At 36.0% G+C, this 19354-nt stretch overlaps 1 protein-coding gene across 1 annotated transcript in view; it reads right to left on the minus strand.

The window, feature by feature from the left end:
• LOC134527075 (piezo-type mechanosensitive ion channel component-like) overlaps positions 1-19354 on the minus strand; it is a 252374-nt gene that overhangs the window by 182116 nt on the left and 50904 nt on the right. The window contains exons 9-11 of the mRNA XM_063359411.1: positions 5866-6068; positions 4914-5186; positions 3472-3553 (exon numbers count right to left, since the gene is read on the minus strand). Coding sequence (XP_063215481.1) covers positions 3472-3553; positions 4914-5186; positions 5866-6068 — 558 coding nt within the window. The remainder of the gene's footprint in view (positions 1-3471; positions 3554-4913; positions 5187-5865; positions 6069-19354) is intronic.

Here is a 19354-nt window from a genome sequence, read left to right on the forward strand (position 1 = left end):
TCGAGTATTAATTACGGCTTTGTCGCTGGTCTTTTTGGCTGGCTATCGTTATCTGCTCGGGTCGGATAGCTGAAATTTCAGACGTCTAATGGATACTGACTTTACAAAAGTTGACTCTTGATCGCTGCAAATGTTTACTGCAATGAAACATTTTCAGATAGCTTTATACTCGTGTCCGAGCACGGTAACTTCGCGGTGGGGAAACCGTGGTGTATACTGAGAACAAGTCAGACATAATTACATTAGGTAGTTATATCAGTGTTTACAAAATGATTTCAATATTCATAAAATAATTTTGAAAGCTGATAACAACTTTAATATTAAAATTTTGACTTATATAAAACTATTGTTAAATAAACTTATTCTTGACGTGACGTCTAATAAATCGATGAACGCCGGCTGCACGCACGAAAAAGTGTCCCGTTGCGCACATTGTCACGTGACGCTGTGTCCCGTTACGCTCATTGTACGCTTGCGCCGCATCTATCTCTCTTCCACTCGATTGGAACAACCATCGATTGGACTTTTTCGAGGCACATTAAACTTGAAACACTCCCATTCGTTTCCTACTTTTCTTATCACCGTCCTATCCTTAACAGAATAACACAGATTGGAAGAAGTTAAATAGCAAACATGTATAAAATTTATAGTTAAAATAATCTCTTAGTTAAAGTAATAAACATATTTGAATTAATGAGTGCAAATAAAAGTAAATTTATCAATTAAATTGTAGATTTTATTTTACTCCTTATTTGTATAAATACAAAAAAATGATAATTCAATAACAATGATTAAATTTTATTCATAAAAGTATTCTATCATTTCATCAATGTTTTGTTATGACGTAACGTTAAACTGTCATCCGTAAACCGACTTTACAGACAAACAATTTTTTGTTGATTATTTCTAAAACTTAAAAAAAATTAAAATTTGTATTTTTATAGGCATAAAACGGTACTTTATTCACTAAAATAAACACATTTCATAAACAATATTTCTTAAACTAGCTAATAAATAAATTATTTTAGAAATTAAAATTTTTCGATTATAGTGTACCTTAAGTGTTGTTGAACTTGCTAAATTTAGTGGATTATATATAGGTCCTAATGAACACACACATTCTTAAGCAATATTAGCATACAATCTTGCTTATGAGTTTTTATTAGTTTTTCTATGTCTAATTGTAAGGTAACAAATTAGAAGAGTAATTGGTCTTTTTTCTTAATAATTTACGTAATTTTGTAGCCAGTACATAATAACACATTTTTTGTTGATTATTTCTTAAAAAAATAAAATTTGTATATTTATAAAACGGTATTTTATTCACTAAAATAAACGCATTTCATAAATAATATTTCTTAAACTAGCTTTAAAATAAATCCTTTTATAAATTAATAATTTTTCGATTATAGTGTATTTTAAGTGAAGAATTAAAACAGAACTGTTATATACGCCATTTTACCCAATTATGTAAATTATTGTTTTATTTACTCATTTCATGTATAATAACCCAAAAAAGGATAATAATCTAGGCGTTCACAACACTGATCATTATAAAAAATAACTATTATAACATACAAAGAAGATTGCCTGCAGTAGCGGTAGCAAAGCGAACGAACTATCTGTGACCTGTCTTTTTTGAATTCGAGATGGGAGTGGACGAACTAAAAGAGCGACCTAGTTCGCCAAGGAGCTGCGAACTAAAAGGAGCGCTCCCGGTCGCGAACTATTATGCGCAAGTCTATTATGAAGTGACCCGGAAGCAGTGGAGAACAGGTTCTAAGCTCACTCACACTTGAACTGAACAGTTTGGATGGCAATCTGATGTAAAATAAGTATGATTTATGTGTAGTTTTTATTGCAAAGTTGTAATATTTTATTTATAACCAATACATGAAATATTTATTGGTTTTACAAAACCATATTAAAATTTATGTCTATTTAAAAAAAAATTCCCACTCATGATTTTCAAATGTGATATTCGTATTCAAATATATTTGATATCTGTATTTTAATTCAATCCAAACTAAAAATCTTATACCCGCACACGTCTAGTGATAGCCGATAGGTAGGTACAAGATTATATAGTGAATCGCAAAATAACACTGAAAAGCAAGTCATAACATCATATTGCACTGAAATTCAAGTTAAATCATAGAATTAAGCAGCATTTAACCAAAACATTATTCAAATCATAAAAAAAAATTTTTTTAATGTTTCTAATCAAGGAGCTGTACTTATTTCCGGACAAAAGTTGTACCAAAGTGTATTGATCAGGAAAAATAATTTAATTTGCTTTACTGTGCATTTCTTATTGAATCAATTTCAAACCATGAATGCTCGCTAATTTATTTTTATTATTCTGAATGTATCTGTTTTAGATGTAATCAACCCAAATTATTTTACATGAAATTGCAGCACATAAATTTTACCACTATTTTGGTGGAGTAAGTATTAAAAAACAGCTTTTATAAAAATAAAAACAATGACATCAATTCATGTATTTTAAAATAAAATTGGACTAAAAATAAAACAATAAAATTTTGTCTCTACCGATAGGGCACTACAGGTCACAAGGAGTTTTGCACATTGAACTACATCAGATGCCTGTGAACATTTTTAGTTCTTAGATTCATTCATACAGGTGGTCAAGTGTATTCTGTCTCTCCCGTGTTGATATTGCCTCTGGTTCTTGAAAGAAAACCTCTTGCAGCTTCTTATATCTCATTCTTTGAGAATAGCAGATAGCTGTAAGATCTAAGTTCCCAGAGTCCTTTGTACGGACTGTACTGTCGAAAGGAAACACAACACTTAGATCTCAGGTTAACTGGACCAAATCTCTTACACTGTACTATTCAACCATTGCTAAGGCCCTGTCATACAATGGAAGATTCCATGAAATTTTATGTGCAAGGAAATATTTGGACTGCGGTGCAGACCCCTGAACGGTCCAGTGAAAGTCTCTGTGGAAGGTTTGGTTTGTGAGCCAATCAGATGGTAGCAGTAGGGCACTCCTAGTGATCCAAGTGGTAGTTATATTTTATACGAACTGTCCAGTTAAAGTGGGAAATAAGCTGTCATGGCTTCATGAATTAAATAAGGAGTGTATCAGTTTTAAACAAAAAAAACACAATAAAATCATCCACAGTAGTGCTTTGACAGATATCACAAAATATGTGCATGAAGTGCATTCCGAGATCACACTTTCGTTAAGGAAAAAATTTATCTCAGAAAGTAGGATATATTTTAGCATTTGTTTACATCCTTGCCTCTCACACAATTAGCTTTACCTACCCAGTCACAGTCTACACATGATAGCTTCTTCCAAAGAAACGTCCACCACAGCTAGCATCAAAGGTTTCGTAAAATATTTTATAGCAGCCTGTATGAAAGAATCCATCGGATGATACATGCTTTATCAACTAAAACTAGCTACATACTACATACAGGAACAAACAAACTTTTTCTGACCTCTGCGTTCGTAATTACGACGTACTTCTCGTTCTCCTGTGAACTGCTTCAAGACAATCCAGAAGCTGAATGTGTACAAGCACTGCCAAAAAGATGGACAATTTCAAACAAACAAGGAAATAGAAGTGTCATTATGTATTCATAAACATTTCCACTAAATACAAATATCCATTCACAGTTAAAATTTATCTCAAGAAGCTGATGCAGAATACGAAAATAACATTCTATGTTTTCACATTTACAGAAGAATTTTTTTTTGGTGCATTTACGTAAAATCAAAAAAAAAATACAGCCTAATCAGTTGGAACACAAATTTGATTTGTATAAAAAAATCAGAAATATTTTAAAAAAATACACATGTTATGCAGCCATACATAACTTGGATTATGTAATAGATTAATTATTTATTGTATGGCCGATACTTGAACCATGCATTGCAAATAAATTCAATTAATCTATGAAAGTACAACCACAAAAGAGTACATTTAATGACAGGCATTTGTGAGGCCTATGTTATATGTGATACAGAAGAAGAAAAACAGGGGCAAAAAAGATTTAAAAGCAGTAAAATACATCATTTAAATAATGCAGTATACATTAATCTCATTGCGACGAGTTTAAGGAATTTAAAACATCCCCAGTTGTCATCTGCAAATAGTATAGCATAAAGGTTGGTCATGTACACACCAAATTCATATATGTATTAACTCTCTTACGGTACTCTTTTATATGCAATTTTGAATTACAATGATATTCATTAGTGCCTGTCATTAATCTAATTAATATAATAATTTTTACAGTTCCTCGTAAAAAAATGCTTTCCTGTTTAATAAGTTAAATAATAATTTTGTCCTTTTATTTAAAGCCTAAACACAAACTATTGGTTTAACCCTTTTATGAAGTTTGCCTAGATAACAAATATGGTAAAAACTCGCTAATCTGTACTAAATGGGAACGGATCCTGTCCAAATCACTGAAAGCCCATATTAAATGGAATTTACCATAAAATGCACACAATACAATTTCAAGACAAGCAAAACTATAAAAATCAATATTTCATAAATACAACAGTTTTAGTTTTAATACTACTTGTATACATATGCCCAAGTTTTTAACCTAAGAAAATTAGTAATTAGTGCATTTTTTTCAAAATCCCATCCAGATTAAACTAATGTCTGTATGTGCAAGGTCTGAATTAGCAAGAGACTACTGTATAACTTTTTTTTTTTTTTTTTTTTTAAATAATTCATAATAAAGGGTAACCACACATTTTCAATGCAATATTAATTTATTTCAGTGGCGGATATGAGGTGTTATCCAAAAAAATAACAAAGTCGGGACCGTGTGAGGTGGTGCAACGGTGACCGCCCAGCGAATTCTTAAACGGCTCCCTACAACTGGCCATGGCCGAATCCGAACCACGACGCACGACAAGACGTAACCTTGATCAGGATGTGGGAGATGGGGAAGTGCTTGAGCCTCTTGAAGCCCATCTGCACCAGGTTGAACTGGCTGGCGGGGTTCTCGGGGAGCTCCCCCTCCGTCAGGTCGAGGCTGTAGGCGTAGTGCAGGCCCAGCAGCAGGTGGGCGTACCCGACGAGCAGCGGCGACGAGCGCAGGATGTTGAAGTGCTGGTTGGGCGGCAGGATCCACGCCAGGCACACCCACACCAGCAGCACGAACGACACCCAGCTGTGGTGGGTGATGCTCCACGCCTGCACCCAGTGCAACTTCAACAACATTTCAACAACAATTCATTTCCTTGCTATAGTCAATAGAGGTTAAAATTCTAGTTTGTTACTGAGAGATGAAAATGCCTGGTGTTAGCCAGTATATATCAACTTTAAATGTGTGAAATAGTGTGCTGGCATGTGCTGGAGTAGCAATTTTGCAGGATTATCAAAAGAAAAACTACCTTTAATGCCAACACCAAAAAAAAATTAGTATACAGTACAATGGTATTTAATACCAGTTGTAATAATTTCTCTATAGAAAGAAATTATACAACTGAGTGTTCCTGTTTAAAATGTCTGATAATTGTTATGGATAAGATATGCAGGAAAAACTATACTGAAATGAAAACTGACCGTAATGATAAACTCTGGGAAAACTAAAATGCTGGCAGTGCAGTAATGCAACTTGGTAGCCAAGTTCAACAGCTGGAATCCACTTGAAATATCTCAATGTGAGCGGTTCTATTGGTGTGCAGAACTTGCCGAACACAGAATTCCCCATTAAAGACTTTTCATGTTTACTGTGAAAATTCATATGTATATTCATTTTTTAATCTGTATGGTGGGTTAAAATATAATAAACATTTATTGTGTATGAATAGGAAGCTACTATATATATGGCAAACTCAATTGTGATACCTCTTCCGCAAACGTGTCTTACCATCATTGAAAAACTCGCTGCTACGTATGAGTTCTCCATGACCAGCTGTGTCACCGCTTGCACCACTTCAGTGAAGTAGACGGTCCGAAACAGTCCGCTACTCTCCGCCGGTGGCCTCCTGCTCTGTCGTGGTTCTCCATGTTCCAACATTTGCTCGACATTTTCGAAGGCTATTGACCCAACTGTGCTGCGCCTTCGTTTCTCTGCAGAATCAACATTCAAGACCAGTAAGAACATCACAATACTGTGGCAGTCAGATGTACAGCCACGAGCCCAACGACAGGTCAAGATGATCATGTGAGTCATCACTAAACAAAAAACTACAATGAAAGTATTACCATTAAAAATATCTAAACATCTTTATAAATCTATTCTTAGAATGCCTATGTGTACATTGATGACTATACCCAACTTAATGCTCAGCAAGGTACATACCCCGTTATTTGTGCATGGATGATACAGTTAGTGTAGTGATACATCACTGTAATTCACACAAATGTTATCAAAGTGCACATAATTAACACTTGCATACATGCAGGGGAAAACAAACACACACACACATACAATTTAAGACCCATACACAAACTTGACCCTCCAAACTTCTATATAATATTACCACCAGACAAACCTATGTAATATTAATTGTATGTGTATGCACAAAAATATAATTATGTTATTTTATTTTGTTTTACTTAGAATAATATTGACTTATTTAAAACCACTCAACACTCATATACAAGAAAAACTCAGAGGGAAAAAATAATGTTTAGTTAAAATTCAGAGCAATATTAAACAAAGGTAATCAAATTACAAAGTTAAGACTCACTTGTCAAATAAACACATAGTAGTTAGCAAAGAAAATAGGTAATGGGTAAATAAACCGTACATATTATTCTACAAGTATGCAGAGAGTTTGAAATTATTTGTTTTCAATAAATATACTATTAAAACATTCACAAAGGTTTCGAAAACTCATTTGGGATTTGGGAAAAATCTGGTTGTATGACAACCTCACACAAACAAAAACATTTTTAACTATTGTAAGAATTAATTTCAAACCATCTGTGCTGTGCCTGACACCTGCTCAGCCCATTCAACACAAATGAAACACGGATGCATGCAGTCTGGCAATACATACCTTCATGTTTGGCTACACTCTTGCACAAGAAGGATGTCCAATGCAGCCACAGGCTCATAAATGTGGGAGTGTTCAGTCACAAGTGTCTGACTGACGAAAGCCAGAAGGAGAAGGTAAAGTAGTTAAAAACCTCATACAGTCATGAAGAGAGAGACTTAAGGCAGTTAGGTAACTCCAAGATTAAAGGACTTGGAACCACCTGGATACTGAAGAGAACTTATTAGTTGTTACTAGTATTGTGCTAATCTTGTTACTAGTATTGTGCTAATATTAGTTTAACAGCAATTCAAATTAAATTCATATATAAATATAAAAATATTATTTCATACAAAATATTTAATTTGAATAGTATTAAGAGGATTTTTTATGTAAAATTTTTTAAGAACAGTTCAAAAGTCATATTTTAACAAAAACTCATGCAAAAGCAGTAATTTCAAGTAAATAGTAATTAATAACAATAAAAATAGTATTCTATAGAATTTTTAGCGATTTATTTACAGTGGTTGATAAAGGCTAATTATTTGCTTATCTTCTGTTGTAGATTTTCCTGCTGTCTGAACTTTAAGAAACAGTGTTGTTAACTGTGCCCATAGTGAAATAAATTTTGGCATATTATAAGTCCCATTAAAATATTTTGACATATTTATAGTTTACAATATTGAATTAATCTCAATGTCAATAGTTACGCCAAGTTATATGCAACAACTTCCAAAATTTTGAATAAATTTGGATATTCATTATTTCAAAGTGCAAGTATTTGAAAAAAAAAAAATAGAATATATGTGTTATGTATATCTATAAATAGTATATATAAAAGTCACTATCCATTCCTGTCTGTTTGTTTGCTTACTACTTCTAAATTTCACAATAGATTTTGATACATTTTTCATTATCATTTAAAAAATTTCTTCCAGAAGGTTTATGCATATAAAAAATTTCATATTAAATTTAAAGATAGTAGAGAGATCTCAATGTTTTGTAATCAAGCCATAAAATGAGTGTTTTAGGGTGCTTACATGACACACCCTGACTTATATATGACTGATACATCAAATTAATTTTCTGCATTAATACCACTGCATCTATCATTTCAATTTAAACAACTTCATTTTCCAGTAAACCTGTCTTTTTGATAACAATAAATAAATAGTGGGATCAAAAATTCAATTTTGCAGAAATAAATTTGAACGTGCTTTTCACATGGAGCTATATGTAGCCCTTTCGTGTGGGACTTTTAAATAAAATCTGTTTGTGTTGTCTCATAAGAAAAAACCTGTCAACATTGTTTACAAAGAAGTCCTATAGTTATGGGCAGTATGTATTAGTACCTATGTAAATAATTTTTGAAAATACCGGACACTTATGAGAACTTGATACTATAATCAACATAATTTCAGGTCTGGTATGTCTACTACCACTAATCTTCTTACCTTTCATAATCCTGTATATAATATAGTTACTAATAGGGGTCAGGCCGATGCCTGTTACTTCAACTTAGCTAAAGCCTTTGATAATGTAAATCATTCCTTACTTCTTATTAAATTATCCCATTTAGGTTTTTGTGGAAACTATATCAATTGGTTCTCAAGTTACCTTTCCAAAATAAGTTTTTTTGCATCGATCAACAAACATAGATCTTCTCAGTATAATGCATGTTCTGGTGTTCCCCAGGGAGGTACTCTTTCACCTCTTCTCTTTAATAAATTTATTAACGACATTACACAAGTACTTTGTTACTCTACTGGCATTCTTTTTGCTGATGACCTAAAAATCTATAAAATTATTTATTCCTTAGAGGATTGTGAATTATTACAAGAAGATATTATTAAAGTCAATAATTGGTGTCTAAGAAACTTGGCCAAACTCAACAAAGATAAAACCAAGGTCATATCTTTCACTAGGAAATACCATCCAATTAAATATTCATACAAATTAGCGAATTCTATTATCTCTCAAGCCCACTACACAAAGGATATCGGTATCATTCTTGATTCAAAATTATATTTCCATAAACATGTAGATTACATATATTCTTATGCATGAAGAACTCTAGTGCTTATAAAATTAATTACTTCTTATGCAACCAACTCAGACTCACTTATCTCTCTTTACATAACACTTATAAGATCAAAATTAGAATATGGTTCTGTTATCTGGAATGGCATCAACTTAACGGATACTGAAAAAATTGAAAGTATTCAAAATTAAGTTATAGATTTAATTATTACGAGTAACCTCCCACACCCCACTTGGACACCCCTGGTAGACCGTAGGGCCTATCATGATGCCCTTTTTGTTCATAATTGTTACATTCATAAATTCAGATGTCCTTATTTTCTTGACAATACTGCCTTAAGAATTCCTCAATTAAATTCCCGCTTACGCTCTACTCTGTGTACTCTTCATACTCATAATGATATTATTTATAGACTTATAATAACTACAATAATCTATATTTGAATTCCAACAGTGTTTAATTATAAATTCTGATTTATGTCTGTACTATCTATATTATACTTCCTTCAATTGTTCTCTTAACATTTAATAATTTGATTTTACCTATATGTTTTATGTGTTATGTGTTATGGTTCTTTTACCTTTGTTAGTGTTTTGTCTGTTTTGTTATTATCATTGCTAGTGTGTGGTACTCTTGCTCTCGTTTGCTGGCCATCTGTAGATGTTTTCCTCCTATGGTACCGACGGAAGTGGGAGTCCATACACTGGTAGTGATAACTGTGTTCCTGTTATTGCATGTAGTGCCCACCACTAAAGTCTACGACTGTTGGTGGGCATGTGACAAATTTCAAATAAATAAAAATAAATAAAATAAAAATAAGTACTTGCTTATTAAAATCTAAATAATGCCACTAGTAGAGACAATATTATAGAGTTAAATTTTTTGGCTAATTTCATTTTTATTATCCATATTATTAAACAAATCTGACTCTTAAATGGTTCATTATACTTATTTCACCAAAACTGTGTCATTTTGTCTGATGTATGATATACGTTTGCAATAATTACACTATAATGATTTGTAATAAGCTTGTCTAACTACTCGCAACAATAATAAAAAAAAGAGAGCATGTAACTCTGTACATATGATAGAAACGAAACAACTTTGAGGTCATTATTGGACACTGTGATTTTTTAGAATGGAAAAAAAAAAAATTGGAAAACAAGGTTTTAACACACTACACACATCCCTAAATTTACTCTGAAGGGTTGGTTACTTAATTCCTACTAATTTGTGAAAAATAACAGTTGAAAGCTTACAATACCTGAGTTTTCATACTGCCACCGCCATTCATTGTTTACCCACAATCGTGTATCTCTTTGTTTAACACAACTGTAGCAAACTATGGAGATTTAAAAATATGTTAATTCTTCCATTTCATATATTGAAGTTTATCCCTGGATCTTGAAGGCTTGATCCTGATGGCATGATACTATTGTCCTGATCCTGTGCTGTTTGAATTCAGTATGTCAAAAGATCCTGATGGTATGATCCTGTGGTACATAATGCTTGCTGTTTTAATTCTGATCATCGGAAGATCCTGTACATAAAAAAAATGACATATAATAATGTATTACAACTGTTGAATAAAAATTATTTTTTTTTTCAACTTACAATCATAATTCTTTCTTCCCATGTACTGAAATAAAACAGCAAGCATCATGTACCACAGGATCAAGCCAACATGATCATGCCATCAGGATATTCCGATATACTGGACAAAAACAGCAAACATCAAATACCACAGGATCAAGCCAACAGGATCATGCGATCAGGATATTTCAATGTACTGAATTGAAACAGCAAGAATCATGTACCACAAGATTAGGCCAACAGGATCATGCCATCAGGATCAAGCCTTCAGGGTCCAGGGATGAACTGGGATACTCGAAACATCAGCCAAAACAAACACAGAATATACGACGGCTGTAATCAGAGAATTGCTTGGAAAGACTGCTAAATTCAATGTGTCAGCTACTTCAGTGCACAGCACGTATTCCTCACAGAAAATGAACAACATTAACAATTATATTCAAATTTATCCTCTCATCAGACTCATCTGTTACAATGTGAATCAAAATCGTACTACTATAAATGCATGTAACAAAACAAAGATTTCGTAATACAATTACTTATTCTAATAAAACAACAATCATGAAATACAGGCATTTAAAATTTCTTGCAACTAATACAGTCATTATTTAAACAAATTTCTATTTTTACAACAACAATTACATTCACTAAAGTTCTCAAAAAAAAAAAAAAAAGAATTAAAAATGAATGTCGGCGATTGCGTGAATACATAGGTATTGTAATGTAAGCTGTAAACTGTTTTTTTTTTTTTTCACAAACCAATAGGAATTAAGAAAACTGCCTTTCAGTGTTAATTCAGGAACGTCTCAAGTATATGGAAAACTTACACTTCTATTTTATGCAGGTAAACAATGAATGGTGGCAGCAGCGTAAAAGCATTGGTATTGTATTGTTCAAAACCATGTTTACTGATTTTTTTCTTTCCATTCTGGCTACATAGATATACTGCAATGCATTCACAAGCATTTGAATTGTTCTGCTGTCGAATGAATGAAAAATGACATGTCCGCCGCTCCACGACACCTAAATGAAATGGCCCGGACCTACCTCATGGTAATTCTTTACATTACAACCATATAGCCACAAAGTGAAAATAAAAACAATTAATATTCCACGCATGGGATTTGTATAAATTTTTTTAACTAGCATATTCTTAGCCGGATTTAACATATTTACATGCTCATTGGCTCATAATTATAATACAGTGTGTGATTTAGTTCATCAATAATAATTTGTGACAAATAATTAGCCTGTCAAACTAAAGCGTGAAAATCATTATACCAGCAAAAAATATTGATTAACACAGCTAAAACAATACTAAGATAACACTGTTTAACAATACTGATTTACAAAATTAATAATAATAATAATTAAAAGAACAACATTATCTAGCGAGTATGGCCTGTGCCGCAGCGCACAATAAGCTCAAACACCATGGTGACTCCCTTACTAGATGCTAACAAGCAATACAGGTGGCGTCAGGCACAGGCGGGTCACTACTGCCGTGACCCACCTATCCCTGCAGCATGCCAGGGTTCAACCTTAGCTGCACACCACCTGAAGGGAAACACTGAAGGGAATGAGACCCAATGAGTTCTCTGCACCGTCTGTAACCTTTTAGCGCCTGAAATTGTTGCTTTAAAATTTGGCCTTGAAATTTTACTCCCATCGTGCCCAAAAAGTTTCACTTCAATAAATTAGAAAACATTTTTATGTTATTGTAATCTATTTAGTGGGCCTAAATACATTTTGGTACAAACTTCATGCTAAATAACTTACATTCTTTGAATTTTGTAAAACAGAATATTTATCGTAGTAAATATCATTCAACAAACAAAAGCTTTTCACTAATTATTTTCCATGTGCCCCTGGGTCATTTCGCAGTGCAGGGCCTAACCTGACCGCTGCAAACTTCACCTCGCCACGTGACCACGCTGCGAGTTAAATAACGTATGGAATTGGTCACTCCAAGGAAATGTTTTAATTTATAAGCTGCGCATACAAGTGCCGGCCTCAGAAAAGACCCAGTGCACGGCTCGTGCAGCTGGTTTGAGTCACGGTTACAAATCAACTTATAGGATTGGCCATATTCAACCACAAGTGACTAGCCTAAAATAACAATTTGTCGGTCTAGGCCATATATATAAAAAGTGCGATGACGTGGAATAAAACCATGTGTGTTTGAAGAAGTTATACTATAATTTACCAGTGTTCAGCTAAGCATAGTCAGGGATCAGCATGCTGTGCTTCTATGAGGTAGTCAGATTATTAGCCTTTGAGCCTAGTGACGTGCTGGAGCTGTAGACCCACGAAACCGCGAATTGGTCGGATTCAGAGCTAGGCTGACGCTCGCCTGGATAAATTCAGCAATCCAGAACCAGTAGTATAACTAGGCCCACCCCGTGTTTTTACAACCAAACCACGGGTGATGGCATATTTATTGTATACTTGATGAGGCCAAATCAGTTTCATCATCAGACAAATCTTAAATCACAATTACATTCTCAAAGACATCTACAGATTTCTGCCCGGTTAAGAAAAAATTTGAAAAGGCATATATTTAGTATATACATTTTTAAAACAATATTTCTGATGCAAGCCCAATTGCTCCCAACTCTCAAACATTTTTAAGAAACAAAAGAGATGAGTAGGCTAAAACAAAGCTGTCCAAACTCCAAGGAGAAATTGTGAAGTGGATGATGAGCCTAAATTCAACTAGCAGATAATTATTGATGCTGTGCGCTAGTTCAAAGTAGAGTCTTTCTCAGGGCGTGAAGCTGTCATGTGGCAAGTGAGGCAGTAGCTTAGCAGACAAGGGACTTCGGGGTATCGGCCCCCTGAGATGCCGCTAGCACTTACGGAAATGAAAGTTGGAAGTATCGGTAATAGCTGCTTCAATGTCAATACCTGGTTGTTGCGCATCGCGGGGAATGCGGTCGGTGGAAGGCAACATCATCTTAATGCCACTGCAGACTCTTAAAATGCATGTGTTACGGACTTCAGTGATATTGAAGGTGTGGATACCGATAACTGCTGACTGCATGTGGGTACAAGTTACAATAAGGCAATTTTAATGGTGTGCGGGTACAGGTTACACTACACGTCTTGGTGCATGTACAAGTTACAGCAAAGCACATGACTGTGTAGAGTTACAAGTAATACTACAGCATGTGACTAAATGCGGTTACAAATTCACTATATCATCTGAATGCGTACAACCAGATGCTGAGCTATGGGATATGCTGTCTAGGTGGGTTGGTTAACACAATAAAAGTACTTGGCCCTTAATTAATTTTGTAGTTCATTGAGGTGCCAGTTTTTCTGCACTTGTGGACCTGTGAGGGCAAAATGGCAATGACCGATCAACAACAGTCCATTATTAATCCTATGCTAGAAGTCAATCCTCATTAATGTTTTTTTTGTACTTGGGCTGTTTTTGTTATATTTATGCACAATTTTGTTTAGACTACCTATGTTTATATTTCTGCTATGTAATGTCAACATACGTTAAAATATTCACACTTCCAGGTACCAGGCAAGAAATTAATTATTAAAAACAAACAAACTAATAGCTACAGTTACTAAAATAACTATAGCTACGTATTAGTTGTTTGTATCAATTATGCAAAATAAGTTATTGGTACCCACACATAGTGTGATTTATTGAAGTTTCATTTAAATATAGTAATAATTTAGAGGCATGACTTTTAGTGATTTGAACGATTACTATAGTAATAATTTTTTGCAGTGTATAGAATTAAGTAGCTTATATGCTAAATTTGCCAAACTCATTGTCTGCAATTTGTGTTAAGAATAATTTTGAAAGAGTGGAATGAAAGAATTATTCCGAGTATTATTCCAACTGGCAAAAAGTAATTCTTTACTACAAGGTACAAATGTTACATTTCCATAGCTGTTTGAAAATATTTTATTCCCTTTCAATCCATGGGAGCATTATTAAAGTTTCTGCTACGTATGTATGCGTGTGTGTGTATATATATACATATATATATACGTACATATATATATTGTTACGAATTACTAAAATGAAATAATTTGTCATGGAAAAAACTACTGGGTTTGTAAAGGATAGCCCTTTTAAAGATTTTACTACATAGTTTTATTGGTTGCCAATATTTACATCGCTAACAAATAATCTTCTAAAAATGCCTAATGGCAATTACACTTAAAATTATTGTTTATATTCCCCAGTCACTCGGTTTTAACACACCGCACACCTCGCTGGGCCGCACCTCTGGCGCAACTCTCGCCACAGCACCCCTCGTGGACCTCTGTCGCGGGAATACATCGCCGCACTCCGCCGTCGCCGTCACACTTCTCTTCGCCGAGGATCCGCTCACCACTTTGCTCGGAACTTCGCTCTGGACTCTCGCCACACTCGCGACACTATCACACAGTTTCTCTCGCCATGGAACTCCGCCGCACCCGCGACACTATCGCCCGGACTATCGCACCGGAACTTAACTCTCCACCCTGGAACCTTTGTCCAGGGACTTCGCCGCTCCACCGCGCCCGCGGCACTATGCCCCGGGAACTCCGCCACGGGAAATTTCCACTCCCAACTCAGGCTCTCGGAGGTCAGCGTCCTGAGCTTAAATAGGCCCAGGCGCCACTTCTAGAATTCACGAGCGCGGCAGGGGCCAGTCGCATCATTCCACGTCGACCCGACGCGAGAATTATCGATACGCGTCGGTAGCTCGCCGAACTTCTCAGCTGCGAGATGTCAGATAACGCCGCAAAGGCAGAGCGTCGCTAGGGGAGCGGTGGGAAGGAGGGGGGAAGCAACGACCCTTGTAATATACCAGGCGTGTGTGGCACGTCTCACGTTGTGGTGGCCACGTGACATCAGTGGCCGTGCAGAGCCGCCAGCCAGCTCCCAACCTACACTCGCCGCGGCCCTGCTCACATTCGTAACATTATATATATAGTGTTTAGGTTGGATGGCAGCACTTTTGTTAACAAAGGGATTTTGTTTTTGTGTGAAGTGAAATCAGATTGATGAACTGGACAAAGTATGGAAACAAATTAAAAATATATATTTTCCCTTACACATTCTTTAGTTCAAATAAAGATAGTGGTATCAACGAATGTGACTAAAGTAACAATCACTTCTTACGATTGGCATGTTCTGTCCCAGTACAATAAATATAATCACAAAAGTAATGACTAGAAAATTCATGGCCATCCATGTTTGTGGTTATATTGGATACTGTAAGTTAATTTATCTTGTGTACTTAATTGGCTACATGGGTGAGCATCATTTAGTACTTGTAACATAAAAATTCCATCAGTAACAGTGCTGAAGAGCTTTGTTACTCATCAAGTTTACATTTCTTGTTCAATTAGTAACCTAGGAAAACTAACTCTCTAGTTGTTGCATGAGTGTATAATTTACCTGTTTAGCAATAATTCAGAAATGCTACATGCCTGTAGATATCTCAAATTGGAGGGGGGACGGGTGCAAATTTATACAGTATACTAAAAAAAAACAATAGTGGAGAGAGCTATGAAGACCACGGAAATTGTGAGGTTAAACATGCCAAATTGTAGAGGTATGAAAAACAAACTATGGTAGAAAACAGTCTGGGCCCTGGCTAAACTGCACTAACATCTAAGTCCCTATCTTTTAGAAACCAGTCTCTACTATACTATATTTCTAATGATCTCTAGAGAACCAAAGAATTAAACTGCAGTGAGTATCACATGCATACAATGGCGACGACAACAGGATTAGGACAATGACACATGGAAAATGAAAATGGCTATGCTACAAAAAGATTAACCCACAAAAGAACCCTGAAAAATTTCCTTCCTGAGCATGCCACAACCATTAACCACACCAACAAATGAACAAAGTACATTTAAGCAACATTCTGCCAGACATTTATCTTTAATCAACCCCTGTGTTTTCAACACATGGTTACAAGTTCCAGGCAGTGAACCTCAAGCAAACATGGGGTCTTCAACACGAAAACAGAAGAGTGCCAGAAAGAGCCAAGCAATCTTTCAGGTCATCGACACCACACCATTAGAGTGCCAATCAATTACCTTCAACTAAGTTATTCTGATCTAGAACACAAGGTCACTAGAGTGCCAGGCATTTTATTCAAGCCACCTTTCATGATGTCAACAAGATGCCATTAGGTGCCAGACAATTACCTTCATGCGACCTTCCGTTTTATCAACACAAGGCCACTAAGGTGCCAGACAATTACCTTCATGCAACCTTCTGTTTTATCAACACAATGTCACTAAGGTGTCACCTTTAATCAATCCCCAGATTTTAACACGAGGCCACTATTTCCAGGCAGAAAATTCCCAGTGAACCCGGGGTTTTCGACACCATGACATTAGAGTGCCAGAAAGATTCAAGCAACCTTTCAAGTCATCAACCCGACACCATTTGAGTGCCAATCAATTACCTTCAAGCAACATTCTGGTACAACAGCACATGGCCACTAGAGTGACAGACAATTACATTCATGAAACATCCTGGAAAATCAACACAGGCCACTACAGTGTCAGACAGTTGGATTCAAGCAACCTTTAATTTTGTCGACAGGATGCTACTATATTTCCAGCTGGTGACCTTCAAACAACCTTAAAGTCGTGACATAAGCCACTAGAAAGTCTGCTTTTATATTGAAGAAACCCCCTAGCAACTTGACATGAGAACACGAAGGTGCCAGTACACGACATTCAAGAAACCCCTTTGGAAGTCTACACAAGGCCACTAGTGCATGCCAGACAGTTAAGTTTAATCAACCCCCCGGGTTTTCTACACGAGGTCAATAGTTCCAGGCAGTGACCTTCATGATAATGGGGTCTTTGACAGGACAGTAGAGTGCCAAACAGTTAGAGACAAGCAATCAGGTTGTCGATATCACACCACTAAAGTGCCAATCAATTAAATTTAAGAAACCGTCTGGTACAACAACATAAGGCCACTAAAGTGCCAAACAGATCCCGGCCGCATTTAAGTTTGTAATTAAGTCAGCTTTGTGCAAGATATTGACCCAGCTAATCACCATATATACAAAAATCATTATATATATATATTCATTCATTCATAAATTGCCTAATCAAATCATAATACCAGCAGAGAGGCGCAGTTTGTGATACCTCGTCTCTCCTCGACCAAGGTAGAATAATAGTGTCAACTGGCTGGTTTCGCATAAACCACAATTAAAAAAATTTATAGTTATTTTTAAAATAGTATCACCAAAAATACCAGCTCTAGATGACACCAAACTCCAAAAGCAGATGAAAGAAACTAGATATTTAGAAGTTCTGAATGGACTAACACAAACACAAGTTTACTTAACACTTTTTCTTATTATTTATTTTGTACCAAAGTTACATAAAAATTTGGTACAAATTTTCCAACAATGTTGAGTTAGCTTTTTTACATCTGACAAATTTCCCTTACATCTTTTTACCAAAATTAGCAAATCCTATTAAAGAATAATATATTAATAAATAATTTATATAAAAGCATATAGGTATAAAATATGATTTATCAAAGAATTAACTATCGCTTTTCGGTGACCAAGCATTTTTAACTGTAAAATAAAATAGTATACAAAAATGTACGATACATAAAAAATATAAACCATTTAACAAAAGTTAAAAGTCCTACCTAGGGAGTCACCTATGACAACGTGACGACAATAAGGAAATTCATGATTTAACCACATGCAAAAACTTCTCTTGTTAACCTAATTTATAAGTTTAACATCAAGTTTCTTAAATTTTTTATCGCTGTGTTTTAAACAAAATGTAATCCAAGTCATAGACATTGCGGTAACCAGTTTACCTGCATGCTAAAACTGCTGTCGTTGATTAAGCAGACGATGTTAACCGATGCATGCACAATTTACATTTAAAAAATTAAAAACAGTACTTACAGGTTCTCCGACAATATCTTGAACACAAAACACTATCAGTATTATATTGCCAATGTCATGGCTTCAAACTAAATTACATTTATAAACCTGCGCAGAAAGGCCGAGGTACGAGCTTCAGGCCATCATATTGTTACGAACGCAAGCAAGGCCGGGACACATGCAGGTGCAGAGCTGGCTGGCGACTGCCGCAACATGATATGATCCGCGCGCGCCTGGAAGATAACAAGGATTGTCGTTTTCCCCCTCCTTCCCACCACTCCCTCGCGGCGCCCTGCCTTTGACACGTAACTGAAACCTGACAGCTGTGAAGTTACGCGAGCCGCCGACACGTGTTTCGAGAGATTTCTGCCGTCAGGTCGGCGCGGAATGACGCAACTGGCCCCGGCCGCACTCGCGAGTTCTGGAAATTGCGGCTGATAGATAAAACAAGGACGGCGGCCTCGAGTGAGTTCAGTAGAGTTCAGAGAGAGAGAGTTCAGGCGGGAGCCTTCCCGCGGCGGAGTTTCCGGGGCGATAGTGCCGCGGGTGCGGCAGAGGGGCGAAGTCCTTGGACAAAGGTTCCAGGGCAGGGAGTCAGTGGAGTTCAGAGTGAAGTCGGGAGTTTTCCCGCGGCGGAGTTTCCGGGCGATAGAGGGGCGAAGTCCTTGGACGAAGGTTCCAGGGCTAAGAGTTCAGTTCGCAGCGATAGCGTCGCGGGCGCGGCGGAGTTCCGAGCGAAGTTCCGAGCGAGGCGTCGAGTGGTATCTCGGCGAAGGGGAAGTGCCACGGCGGCAGAGTGCTGCGACGGAGTCCTGCAACGGAGGACCACGAGGG

Source organism: Bacillus rossius, chromosome 1 (assembly GCF_032445375.1).
Source record: "Bacillus rossius redtenbacheri isolate Brsri chromosome 1, Brsri_v3, whole genome shotgun sequence".
In the NCBI taxonomy this organism is placed as follows: domain Eukaryota; kingdom Metazoa; phylum Arthropoda; class Insecta; order Phasmatodea; family Bacillidae; genus Bacillus; species Bacillus rossius.